The sequence below is a fragment of the Phyllostomus discolor genome, chromosome 8 (genome assembly GCF_004126475.2).
Source record: "Phyllostomus discolor isolate MPI-MPIP mPhyDis1 chromosome 8, mPhyDis1.pri.v3, whole genome shotgun sequence".
In the NCBI taxonomy this organism is placed as follows: domain Eukaryota; kingdom Metazoa; phylum Chordata; class Mammalia; order Chiroptera; family Phyllostomidae; genus Phyllostomus; species Phyllostomus discolor.
Genome location: NC_040910.2, coordinates 43,556,623 through 43,569,697, shown reverse-complemented (window position 1 = coordinate 43,569,697; position 13,075 = coordinate 43,556,623). Strand labels below are relative to the sequence as shown.

At 51.7% G+C, this 13,075-nt stretch overlaps 1 protein-coding gene across 2 annotated transcripts; it reads left to right on the top strand.

The window, feature by feature from the left end:
* Positions 1 to 685: 685 nt before the first annotated feature.
* RAB3D (RAB3D, member RAS oncogene family) lies at positions 686 to 11,126 on the top strand. 2 transcript variants are annotated; one of them, XM_028521560.2, is made up of 5 exons: positions 686 to 889; positions 2,225 to 2,489; positions 3,084 to 3,202; positions 3,288 to 3,412; positions 7,682 to 11,126. In XM_028521560.2, the coding sequence occupies exons 2-5, from the start codon at positions 2,262 to 2,264 to the stop codon at positions 7,867 to 7,869; spliced, it is 660 nt and encodes a 219-aa protein (XP_028377361.1). In that variant the 5' UTR covers positions 686 to 889; positions 2,225 to 2,261; the 3' UTR covers positions 7,870 to 11,126. The 2 variants fall into 2 exon arrangements, with proteins under 2 accessions (XP_028377361.1, XP_035890256.1); XM_036034363.1 differs by having other exon boundaries at positions 693 to 836.
* Positions 11,127 to 13,075: the final 1,949 nt, after the last annotated feature.

The window sequence follows — 13,075 nt, the reverse complement described above, 5'->3', positions numbered from 1 at the left end:
TCTTGTTACTCAACCAATTGACTAACAGAAAGTGAGGCCCAGAGAGATTTTGTTTGTTTATTTGTTTTAAGAGAGAGCAGGGGAGGGAGAAAGAAAAAAACATTGATCCATTCCACTTTTTTAAAAAGATTTATTTATTTATAGATAAGAGAAGAAGGAAGGAAGAAAGAGGGAGAGAAACATCAGTGCATGGTTGCCTCTTGCACGCCCCCTACTGGCCCGCAACCCAGGCATGTGCCCTGGCGGAGAATCGAACTGGCGACCCTTAGGTTGGTAGCCCTTGGTCAATCCACTGAGCTACACTAGCCAGGGCTGTTCCACTTTTTTATGTACTAGTTGGTTGATTCTTGTATATGTACACTGATCGCAATGGAACCTGCACCCTTTGCATATCCCGACACCGTTCTAACCAATTGAGCAACCCAGCCAAGGCCTCAGAGAGGTTTTTAAGTAACTTGTCCAAAGTCACAGGGCTAGTAAGCGGTGGAGCTGGGATTCGAACCTGACCGCAGAATCCGCGCTCTCAACTGTTCTGCGCATAGTAGGAGCTGTACAGGTAGTTTGTGCGGAGTGAGCTCCAGACCACTACACGTTCGGGGCTGCTTCCAGGCCCTACCCCCACTTTCTACGAGCTCCGCCCCGGGCTCGGCCCCGCCCTGCCCTCCCTCGGGAGCTGCCCCTCCTCCCCGGTCTGGGCGGAGACCGCTCGGGATCCGGGTGGCCGCCGCTAGCACCAGCGGTGGCTTTGGCTGCGGGGTCGGGGTCGTGGTCGGGGCCGAGGGCAGGCCACAGCGAGTTCGGAAGCGAAAACCCCGCAGGCAACGACCCCACGCGAAGTGACCACCCTCGGAGGGAGCCCGTCCAGCCCCTCACCTCCGCGTCCTAGCAGGTCTGGGGGCACAGAGGGTTGGGGGAGGTCCCCGGGGGAACAAAGACGGGCGGCTGGGGACGCCTCTTCCCTCGCCCCCACCCAGCTGGACTCATCAGGAACGTTAATGGAGCGCGGGCGGGGCCGAGAGCCCAGCTGGGAACTTGAGATGGGACCATATGGCGATGGGAGGAAGCTCCTGAGCTCTCCTGCACTGGTGGGGTGCTCCGAATCCAGCAAAGAGGGACAGGACCAAACCCCAGGACCCTTATAGAGTGCCGGGAGTGAGGGTGGATGGGCAGATTGTCAGAAAGAGATGGGACCGGCTGACAGGTGGGATGGGGATGAGGCGGAGCCCCAGCCTGGGAACCCTGTCCAGCTAGGGGAAAGGCTTCCTGTCTTAGGTCTTCCCCGCAAACTCGTTCTCCCGGAACACGGGGTGGGGCTGAGGGCTGGGCAGGAAAGGGGGGCCGGTTGTGTCCTCCTTTAAAATGGAAAAAAGCCCCACAGGCAATTGAGAAAGAGCCTTGCCAGGGTTTCCTCTGAGGGTGTGTCCTCCATTCACTCAGGTCTTCTGGAACCTCCCTGTGTGGCTTCCGGAGCAGCCATAGACAGCTGGGGAAACTGAGGTCTAGGGAGGCCATGAAGGCTGAGGGGTGTTTTGGGCCCAGACAACGCAGCCCAGCTGTGGGGATACATTGCCAGGAAAGAGGATCGGGGGTGGAGGGGTGTGGTGGTCCTGGTGGTGGGGTTCTTGATTATTAGGTGGCTGGGGTGGTTTCCTTCTGTTTGAGGATCATCAGCCTGCTGTCCGTGGGCTGGGGCTGGACTGAGTCAGCTGCACGGAGAACGATGGCCCTACCCATTTGATAAACAGAAGGTGGCAGTACCCATTTGGGGGCAGAGCTAGGCTTATACCTGGGCTCAATCCCCGAAATCCTCTCCCTGTGGGGATCAGGGAAGGGGTTAAACTTGGCATGGGTGGGGGTAGAGCAGGCACCCTGGTAGCGGCCGACAGCTGCCAAAGTCAACACTCAGGCTGCAAGGGAGGGCTCTACCCAGTTGGTAGGCCCCCTTCCCCCAGCTCTGCCCTGGCTGCTCACCAGGGGGCAAAGTCCACACCTGTACCTTCCACAGGGTCTGGTTCCTCAGCAGCCAGAAGAGGCACCCCATATGCTCCCCCAGCCTGGGCCCTTTCTTTGGCCAAACACCCCCATTTTCCAGAGGAGGACACTGAGTCCTGGGAAGAATAAGTGATGCATACAGGTCACTTGGCCTCCAAGTAGCAGAACCAGGGTTTGAACCCGGGTCTGGTGTACACACTGGAGCCATTACTTGTCTTTTATTTCCCTGCAGGGCTCCTGGCCTCCCCCTCAAGAGGCTTCCTGCCAGGATGGCATCAGCGGGAGACCCCCACACTGGCCCGCGTGATGCCGCAGACCAGAACTTTGACTACATGTTCAAGCTCCTGCTCATTGGCAACAGCAGCGTGGGCAAGACGTCCTTCTTGTTCCGCTACGCAGATGACTCCTTCTCACCCGCCTTTGTCAGCACCGTGGGCATTGACTTTAAGGTCAAGACTGTCTACCGCCACAACAAGAGGATCAAGCTGCAGATATGGGTGGGCCAGGCAGCTGTCCCTGGGCCTGCCACTGGGGAGGGCCTGGGGTTCCTCCAGGGACATCCATGGGAGGGTGTAGGTCTATAGGAAGGGGTCCCAGGTGAGAGAGAGTAGCCCAGAGTCAGGGAGGGCCATTGGGCAGGTGTGAAGAATCAGGGAGTTTTGTCTATGAGGGGAATTTGTCAGGGCAAGGGGATAATGCCCTGCCCTGTGAGGTATGAGGGGGAATCAAAAGTCCTAGTGTCTAGTGGAAGAGGGGTTTGGGTACCATCTCAGGTGTGAGCACAGAGGCCCCCATTGAGCCTGCTGGGTGTCAGAGCCACTCTCTGGCCCCCAAAGCAACTTTGGTAAGTATGGTAATGAGCACCAGGGTATCTGGCCCACATGGCTCCAGTTGGTAGTCATTAAGTTGGTTCTTGGAGATGAGGTCAAAGGGGCTTATAAGTCTGTCAGAGGCGCTGAGCCCTAACGTTGGGAATTCCTCAAGGGCAGGGCGAAGTCTCCCATCAGACAGGGGCTGTTAGCACGTGGCCCTACAGGGGCGCGGTGGGGAAGAGGGTGGCTTCTAGTCGTCTGACCCCCCTGTTTCCCCAGGACACGGCAGGACAGGAACGGTACCGTACGATCACCACAGCCTACTACCGCGGAGCCATGGGCTTCCTGCTCATGTATGACGTTGCCAACCAGGAGTCATTCACTGCTGTGCAAGACTGGTGAGTGCTTGCCAACCACTGCTCCCCTGATCTCTGCTCTCTTCCCTGACCCAGCCCTCTGGACTAACAGCCCTCAACTCCACAGGGCCACACAGATCAAGACCTACTCCTGGGACAACGCCCAGGTCATCCTCGTGGGGAACAAATGTGACCTGGAGGATGAGCGTGTTGTGCTTGCAGAGGATGGCCAGAGGCTCGCCAATGACCTTGGTTAGTGCCCATCCCCATGCTCAGCTCCCAGGTCCAACCACAGTCTCCAACCCTTTACTCTTCAAGGAGCTGCCCAGCAAAATGCCCCCATGTGTGCCACTTTCTCCATTTAATCCCGGGGGACTCACCCACAGATCCCCCTTCCCTGACTGCTGCCCAGGGAACCCAGACTCAGAAATTTATCCCACAAACATCTTCACCCATGTGGGAAGCGGCAATTATGTCAGGTTGCAGTGCTATTAGTAGCGGGGGGAAACCTTTGCAACCTCCCAGATGTCTCACAGTGGAGGAAGCAACAAAATATGAAGTACACTCACGTAGTACACTACTGTGCACCCATGAAAAAGAAGGGAGTTCTTTATGTTCCGCTGTGGCAAGATTTCTGGCTTACATGGTTAAGTGGGAAAAGCAAGATGCAGAATAGTGGGTATGGCTGCTTCCTTCAGTTCAGGCAGGTGTCAGCAAACATTTGCTTAAAGAGTCAGACAGGAAATGTTTTTGGTTGTAGGATCTCTGTCGCAACTATTCGACTCTGCCTGAAAGCAGGCATGGCTGCCTGACAGCCACGTACTGTCGTACATCGGTGGGTGAGTGTGACTGCCAGGAAGACTTTTACAAAATTAGGCAATGGGCCAGCTTTGGCCTGCATCTTGAAGTTGCCAACACCTGCATTAGTGTAAAAAGGATGAGAATAAGAATGTATACTTCTGTTTGCCTAAAGGAACTCTGGAAGGATACAGAAGGATCTAGTAACCTTGGTGACCTGTGTGTCTAAGAACTGGGTAGCTAGAAACCAGGATGGAAGGGGGGTTTTTCCATTTATTTATTTATTTTTAAAGATTTTATTTATTTTTAGGCAGAGGGGAATTGAGAGAGAAAGACAGAGAAACATCAATGTGTGGTTGCCTCTTCTGTGCCCCTTATTGGGGACCTGGCCCGCAACCCAGGCATGTGCCTTGGGAGTCGAACCAGCGACCTTTTGGCTCACAGGCTGGCACTCAGTCCACTGAGCCACACCAGCCTGAGCTTTTTTAAAAAGGATTTTATTTATTTACTCTTAGAGAAAGAGGAAGGGAGGAAGAAAGAGAAGAAGAGAAACATAAATGTACAATGTCAGTTGCCTCTCTCACACAGCCAACTGGGGACCTGGCCATCAACCCAGACATGTGCCCTGACTGGGAATTTAACCAGCGACATTTTGGTTCACAGGCTGGCGCTCAATGTACTGGGCAACACCAATCAGGGCCTATTTATCTTGAATCGGGTGAATGACTTATAATTCAAAATTTAAGCTCAGTGCAAATCTTGTCCTGGAGCGTTCTAATAATCTAGGCTATCCACGACTTTCTTTACAGGAAGTGGCATGACTACTGTAGGGTAGGACATGTTAAGAACCAGACTCAGCTAGAATCCCAGTCTGCAACCCACTGCTGTGTGACCTCAGGCACATTACCCCCCTCTCTGGGCTTCCATTTCTCCACCAAGGAAACAGGTGAAACAGTGTCTTCTTCTAGGGCTGTTAGAAAGCTTGAATAGGCAGATGCTGGCTTCAGTTGAACATTAACTCATATTATTTCTAGATCACGTTGTGATCTTGTGTTTATTGGTGACTCCAGCTCTCCGGGTCCTCACTTACCTGTGTGTCAGATGGAGCTCTACCAGCCCCGCCTCACTGGGTTGTCATGAGGATTAAACGAGTTACGACACGTGAAGCAATTGTAACAGAGTCTGGCACATGCGTAGGTTGCATCTAAGTGTTAGCTGGCATCATTGGGAGCCATTGTTGACGACTGCATGTAAAATTCTAAGCACTGTATGGCCCACAGAGCCTCAAATATTTACTGTCTGGTCCTTTACAGAAAAAGTCCAAGGACCTCTGGACTATAACATCCCCCTTCTCTTTTTTCTTGCCGTCAGTTTGTTGGAGAAACTGAATCTTTGTTGTCTTCCATTTGAGGTTTGGCTCTCTGCTCCCTCATGGTGCCATTTAACCTGCGCCCCATCCCTCGTGTTCCCTGGGAACCTCAGCCTGGGTGCCGTTTCCAGGTGTGCTAGGCTGCCTGGATCCCCGCTTTGCCCGGAACTGGTGAAATCAGCTGTAGTGCAGTCGTGGGCTGGGGCACTTGTTCAGGGCCCACACCTTTTTTCAGAGAACATCTAGTGACTGGGTTGAGGGAAGATTTCTAGTCTGTCATTAAGTTTAAAATACCAGCGTACAAAGCAAGAAATGGAATTTGATCTCAATTTGTAAAAAAAAAGTAATAAAAACACACACACAGGACACGTTCACACACCCCTACACCTACAAACCCAAATCCAACAATTGTGTATTTGTATTTGTATTTTATTTTCTTAAAAGAGTTTATTTATTTATTTATTTGTTTGTTTTTAGACAGAGAGGAGGGGAGGGAGAAAGACAGGGAGAGAAACATCAATGTGCAGTTGCCTCTCGAGTGCCCCTCACTGGGGACCCGCCTGCAACCCAGACCTGTGCCCTGACTGGGAATTGAACCATGGTGCCTCTTTGGTTCGCAGGTCGGTGCTCAATCTGCTGAGCCACTCCAGCCAGGGCTGTATTTGTATTTTTAAAAAGTAGAAAGCTAAATATCACAAACACCAATAGTAATTGTTTCTAGGTGATGAAATTACAAATAGCTTTTATATTTTTTTAAATATTTTTCAGCAGTTTCTAGCTTCTCTAGGAAATATTTATGATGAGAAAAAAAGTATGTGTTTAAAAAAAGGACTCAGATTGTTTGAGGCAGAGCCACACATGTTAAGGATAGCAGACTTATCCCAGAAGACAGTGGGGTGCCGCTGATGATCGCCATGTTCGGAATAGAACATCTGAATTTGTGCCCAGCCTCTGTCATTCATCCATCCATCCATCCAATCGCTGGACAAGTAGGTCCCTAGCGCCTGCTCCATGCCAGGCATGGGCTGCAGAGAGGACAAGACTGACAGAAATCCTGTCCCCATGGAGCTGGTGGACTAGTAGCAGAGACAGGTGGGAAACGGATAATTGCACATCTAACCATTTGATTAGAGTTACATTTTTATAGTGCAGCCTGATGAGTGCCGGGGTAGAGGCCCATTTGCCCTGCCCTGTGTGTCATATGGAGGGTGTTTGCCTGACTTCTGGCCCTCCTTGGTGGGTATGGCTGGTGAGGACACAATGGGGGCCTTTCAGGGACAGCTCCCCACAGGCAGAACCTTAACCAACCTTTTAGGGGTGCAGAAAGGATCATCCCTTATTTTCAAGTTGACTGACCTCTTTTTGAGGGACTGTGGGCAAGTCCTCAAAGCATTTGCTCCACCTCCCACCTTTGGGAAGGCAGACAAGGTATGGTGTCACTAAGAATGTACTCAACGTTGCCACTTACCCCCCTCCCCAGAAGGGGTCAGCCAGCCAAGACCCAACGTGGTACAGAAGGAATATTTATTATTATTTATTTGTATTTAAAATGTTTATCGAGTATTTATTAACTGTTGTTGTTTAAGCACGGCAGCCTGGGCATGAATCCTGTTCCTGCCACATTACCTGTGTCAATTTAGATGATTGGCTTTCCCTTTTTGTGCCTCGGTTTCCTCATCTGTAAAATGGGTTACAACAGGAGGAGCCTGAGAGCATCATTAAAGGTGTTTATTTATGTAAAGCACTTAGAAAAGTGCCTGATAAACACTCTTTATCATCATCACTGTTATTATTACCATTTTTTTGTGCATTCTGTAGGCCAGGAACCACGCCTCACACACTCTCCACAAACACTGGGAAACCCGCCATTGTCTGCGTAACAGACTGTGCACTGATAGCGCCCCAGGCTGAGGCCAGTCTTCAGCTGTTTTATTTGGTCTTGAGTGCATTTTCCAGAACATTTCAAAAGTCTGCATAAACACCTAGCTTTGTGGGCACCCTCATTGCACCTTCCTGTGCAATACAATTGGGTGGAAGGTAAGCTGCCACCACCCATGGGCACCCCTGCCCTTGGCACCAGAATGTTACTACCTACAGTCTTTCTTGCAGCCACTACCTTGGGACAAAGAGATTCTTAGGGTAGTTCAGAGCAGGGCTGCTGTCACAGGTTTTTATCTGCATGATTCCCATTTTACAGACAAGCAAACTGAGGATCAGAGAGATTAAGGCACCCAGCCAAGGTCCCACAGCTGCATAACAGGCAGAACTGGGCTCAGAACCCAGATTTGGATGATACCACAGCCCAGGCTATACGCCCCAGGGTCTCACAGGTGTCCCCACCTATGCCCCTCCAGGTTTTGAATTCTTCGAGGCCAGTGCAAAGGAGAACATCAACGTGAAGCAGGTCTTCGAGCGCCTGGTGGACATCATCTGTGAGAAGATGAATGAGTCCCTGGAAGCCAGCTCCAGCCCAGGCAGCAATGGGAAAGGCCAGACCTTGGGGGATGCCCCATCTCCGCAGCCCAGCAGCTGCAGCTGCTAGAGATGTCCCCAGCTCTCACCCACCCCTTCGGCAGGGAATGTGACTGAGGCATGGGCCACAAGGGCTGTTTCAAAGCTCAGGGTTCCCCCTTCCCTCTTGTCAGCTGTCGGCTGCCCCCCTCCCCGCATGGCTCATTTTCTCACCATAGCCGCCAACCTGTCCAAGCAGCTCTGGCACAAGCTCCAGACCCTGGGGGCTCCGCCTTAGAGTCAGGGTCTGGGGATGTTGATGTGCACAAGCTTATGGCTTTTCAGGCATTTCAGTGCGGGCACATGGGCAGCCTCTGGGGCTCCCACAGTGCCTTCTGGGTCAGAGCCATTGTCCACAGCACTCTGTCGGCATTGCCCGGAGTTCACTGGCTGACTAGAGATGGTTTGCCTTCTTCCTCATGCCATGTGGGTTCTCAAGAGTTCATCCTTGGAGATGTGGAAGATGGCTCCTTGCTCAGGGTCCCCTGCTCTGGTCCCGTGCCTGCCCACAAACCTCCTCTGATCCCAAGGTTCCAAGGTGGGGAGGCGACTTAGGCCCTGGCAGACCCTCCCCTTCTAGCCTGCAGATCCTCTGCCTGTGAAAACAGTATTAAAGCAGCTTTACCTGTTGTGAAGGGATAGGGAGTGAGAGTCCCCCTGACTTCAGGGACCCCAGAAGTGCCTTTTGAGTTTCCCCAGGATTCCACAGCACCCATGACCCTGCCACTGTTTTGTCTTATCCACGGTGTCAGTGTCGCTGATCCGGGACAGAGTTGTGGAATTACGTACCCTGCGAGGCCAGGAGGAGACTCACGTAGCCTCTGGCCTGACTGCTCAGCACTTTTTGCCAAGAGTTAACTTCAGAGCCCCAGCCCTCTGGCCCAAACCTGCCTCCCAAGGGCTGGTGGTGTTTTAAGCAAGGTCTTTCCCCATCTTACATCCTGCCAGCGAAGGAAATTGAGCAAGGCTCCCATAGTCTGCCCTCGCTGGTGACCTTCTGATGGGAGGACTTGGGCTCCTTTCACTCGAGGACTGGTGAAGACCCCGAGTCCGCTTCCTGAGCCATGTCATCGGTGGGGCCCAGCGATGGGACGCTTTTTGTTGATGGAGGAGTCGCTCTAAGGAATGTTTTGGGTTTGAACCAGAAGAGCAAGAGGGTAGGGTTGTGAAATTGTTGCTGCCACTTGCACTTCATGATACAGCTTGGGAGTGGCAGGCTGGGGATGGGGGATGGGCTGGGATCCGCCTCCCTGGTTGAGGCTTGGCTTCCCAGCTGCCCGGGGCTCCTGCTGGGGTTCTGTGCAGTTTGGGGACCTCCCATCCTCACACACATGCCGCGCAGCTCAGTGGCCCTTCCCATCCACCGAAGGCCAAACTCCAGCGGCACGACGCCTTGCTGCCCTGGAACACTGACCCCCGTTACATGACAGACACTGTGAGCAGCCTCGACAGATAGTTTGTGTTCCCGGTTGTACCCTCCCAGGCCCTGCTGGCGAAAGGACCTCCCGTAGCCTTAAAGATTGCAGCCTCTTCCTTGGGGGCCTGGAGAAGGCCTGGTTGAAGTTTAGTATAGCTCTCACCTTTATAGGAGCTCTAGATTGAATCTATTTCCAGGGGGTCCTCTTTACCCCCTACCAGGGTCTGTCTGCCTGTAGAGTTTCAGAGTGAGGATGTCTTCACTCGCCAACAAAGTAGAGGACTGATGAAGCGGTCCAGTTCCTGGACGTACACAAAGTGAGAGGACCTGAATGTTTGGGGTGGGAGTGAAATGTGTTAGTTGCTTTAACATAAAAGTGAAATCAAGTTAGCTAAAAGTCTTCTTAAGATGCACCGTGGCCTGTCAAGGTGGCCAGTCCATTTTCCCTAAGCTGCTGTCAGAAAAGACAGTGGGTCCGAGAGCTGTTATCTGAGGGGCGGGCAAGCCTCCTGTCACCTCCCGGGTGGTTTGGCTGTATCTTGTACCTGACTCTGCCTGAGCTTTCTGTTTACACAAGATTTCTCAACAATTCAGTTTCAAGTAGGCACCAAGACAGCTGCCTCTGGGTTCTCTCAAGACTAGGAATAACGTAGGAGAGTAATGTTATTTTTTGTTTCTGCTAAAAATAATGCAAGTTTTTATTATATGATGTTCGGGGGCAAGTTTAACTGAAGACAGTCCCTGGGGCACAGAAACCGATGTCCTCGGGGGTCACTGGGGGAGGGAGGTTTGTGGGTTTGCAAACAAAAATTAAACCAAAGGCTGTGGGAAAACCACCTTCCGACTCCAGAGAGCCCGGCATCTGGTGCTTTGCCCGAAGCTGGGCCCTGCGTGGGTGCTCTCCCTTCCACCCGTTTGCTTTTAGAACCTGCCTTTTCACAAGCAGTTCGGTGGGAAAGTGCCAGGATCGCTGTGGTTCTTTCTCTTTTTTTGCTCTCAGGGGACTATACTCCTGTGTCTTTCTCTCCTGTTCAATTTAGAAAAACAAGTCAAGGGTGAAATTTGGTCTCAGCGTTGAAATGCTAATTCCGCTAACTGGCTTCTCCCCCACAATCCCAAACACTACAGAGCAAGCTCAAAACCTGCCCATTTCCACCCTGGATGTGGTTCTCCTGCATAGGCAATTCTTTGATGTCCACTTGGAGAGACGTGCACTTTTCTCCACAAGAAAATGATAATAATAAAGCCATTGTGTCCAGAGGCAGTTGTTCTTTTATTTCCATTAGTGAAATGAGATTTCCAGGAAGAGGGCAGTTGAGTCCCAGCCAAGCAGATGGTCAAGGGCCATGCCTGATGCAGCAGATCCCGGGCGGGCAAGGCCAGGGAGGCTCAGGCCTGCAGCTGTGTCTAGCTAGAACTCAAAACCACTGCTTTGACCCTGGAAAGTTCCTCTGCGTGGAGGGCAGAGAGGATAATGTTGCCCCAACTCATCCTCCTAGGAAGGTCTGTCCCCTCCAGCAGCCAGAGGGCACCTGTGAGCAACCCAGTCTGGTCAGGGTCCCTCTGCCCAGAACCTTCCCTGGCTCCCACCTGACTGGGGGGAAATGCCAAAGTTCTGGTGGTCTGCAAGGTACTGCATGATCTGAGCTGTCACCTCCCTGCCCTCACCTCTTCCCACCTGCCACCTACACTTGCTTTGCTCCAGTCACACTGACCTTGCTGCTATTTGAACACACCAGGCCCCTGCCTCAGGGCCTTTGCATTGGCTATTTCCTCTGCCTGGGATCCTGTTATCCCAGGTGCTCACAAAGCTCCCCTTGCTTACTCCCTCTTTCACGGCTTTCCACAAATTCCATCTTTTTTTTAATTTTTTAAGTTATTTTTAATTTTAAATTTGTTCACATTTTTTATTGTTCAAGTACAGTTGTTTCCAAAATCTCATCTTCTCATCGCCTCCCCCACCCCCAACCCTGTTTACTACTTTAGTGCTGCAACCCCTGTCCTGGCATTTCTGATGTCTCCCCCCACCCCAATGCCCTCCTTCCCTTTGCCCCTAGAGTGTAAAATGCTGTATCATTTATTCATTTAACTTAAACAAGGGTCACCTTCCAACTAGCATTGGCTCCTTAAAGGCAGGGATTTTTAGATATTTCACCACCACACACATAGCTCTGGGCCTGTCTGATACACCAAAAAAATACTCGTCTTACCCTGGCTGGTGTGGCTCAGTAGATGGAGCGCCAGCCAGCCTTTGTACCAAAACATCACCAGTTCGATTCCAGTCAGGGCACATGCCTGGGTTGTGTGCCAGGTCCCTTGTTGGGGCCTGCAAGAGGCAACCGATGTATGTTTCTCTCCATTTCTTTCTCCCTCCCTTCCCCTCTCTCTAAAAATAAATAAAACCTTAAAACAAAAGCAAAACTTGGTCTTTGTCTCTGGTTCCTGGCACACGTCTCTTAAAATCCATGTTATCTCTGGAGTGCCAAGTGTCTTTTACGAGCTAGTAAGAGGACTAGGGTGGGGTGTGGAGGGTGTGGGTAGCTTCAGGATGGGAGTTGGTCTCCAGGAAGACCTCACAGTGATTAGAGTGTTGGCACCGTCAGTCCAGTGCCCTGACCGGGGGACCGGGAGGCGCTGGAGATAGAGTCAATCAGCGATGGCCAGTGATTTAATCAATCGTGCTTATGTAATGAGACCTCCATGAAAACTAGGGGTGTCCAACCTGTGGCCCACGGGCTGTGTGTGGCCCTGGATGGCTATGGATGTGGCCCAATGCAAAATCGTAAATTTACTTAAAACATTATGAGCTTGTTTTGTGATTACATGTTGTAATGTATTTCATGTTTGGCCCAAGACAATTCTTCCAGTGTGGCTGAGACACCAAAAGGTTGGACATGCCTGCGGGCCTAAGCAACGGAAGAGCTTCGGGGTTAGGGGACACACTTAGGCGCTGGGAGGGCGGTGTGCCCAGAGAGGGCATGGAAATTCCACAGCCCCTGCCCCATACCTTGCCCTGTGTATCTCTTCCATCTGCCCCTTCCTGAGCTATATCCTTTATAACAAACTTGATAGTGCATAAAGTGTTTTCCTGAGTTCTGTGAGTCATTCTCATTATCAAACCTGAACGGAAGGAGGAAAGTGGGAACTCCCAGGTTCTGTAGCCAACTCAGATGGAAGTGCATCTCACCTGGGCACCCAACACTCATGACGGGCATCTGAAACAAGGGCTGTCCTGTGGGACTGAGCCCTCAAACCTGTGGCTTCTGACACGAACCCTGGGTAGTTAGCATCAGAATTGAACTGTAGGATACCCGCTGGTGCTCACAGAGACTTGCATGATATGAAAACCCCTACATGTTTGGTGTCAGAATTGTGAGTGAATGTAGTTGATTTCTAACATACAGCAGGGACTGGATAGATGTTTGTTCAGTGAATGAATGAACTGCAAAGCCCAACAGTCAGCTAGGTCCAGGGGCTTGCCCACAGTATGAGGATTCTCATCTCTGCTCTCTGTAGCCTCAAACCCATGAGGTGGCCCCTCTGAACCAGGTTGAGTTTTGGAGACTGGGGTGGGAGCTGCTCTCTCCTGGTCACTCAAGTTAACAAGTTAACCTCCCCAAACCAGGTCTCTTGGCCAGCTTGGGCTCCATGCCCACGCCTGAACCAATGACTGAACCAATGACTGAGGTCAGACAGATGAAGTCAAACGTGCTGATTGGCTGGTGGGGAGTACTTGCTCGCCCCTAGCTTAGGGACTGAAATCTGAGAGGTGACTGGTTCCAAAGAAAACGAGGTGTTTTCCGGAAGTGGGAGGTGATTG

What these genes read in the sequence shown, in the direction of transcription:
- RAB3D (XM_028521560.2), top strand. Translation starts at nt 2,262, where the DNA reads ATGGCATCAGCGGGAGACCCCCACACTGGCCCGCGTGATGCCGCAGAC. An exon ending in GGATCAAGCTGCAGATATGG is followed by an intron (nt 2,490 to 3,083) that starts GTGGGCCAGGCA and finishes CTGTTTCCCCAG; the next exon opens with GACACGGCAGGACAGGAACG. An exon ending in GAGGCTCGCCAATGACCTTG is followed by an intron (nt 3,413 to 7,681) that starts GTTAGTGCCCAT and finishes ATGCCCCTCCAG; the next exon opens with GTTTTGAATTCTTCGAGGCC.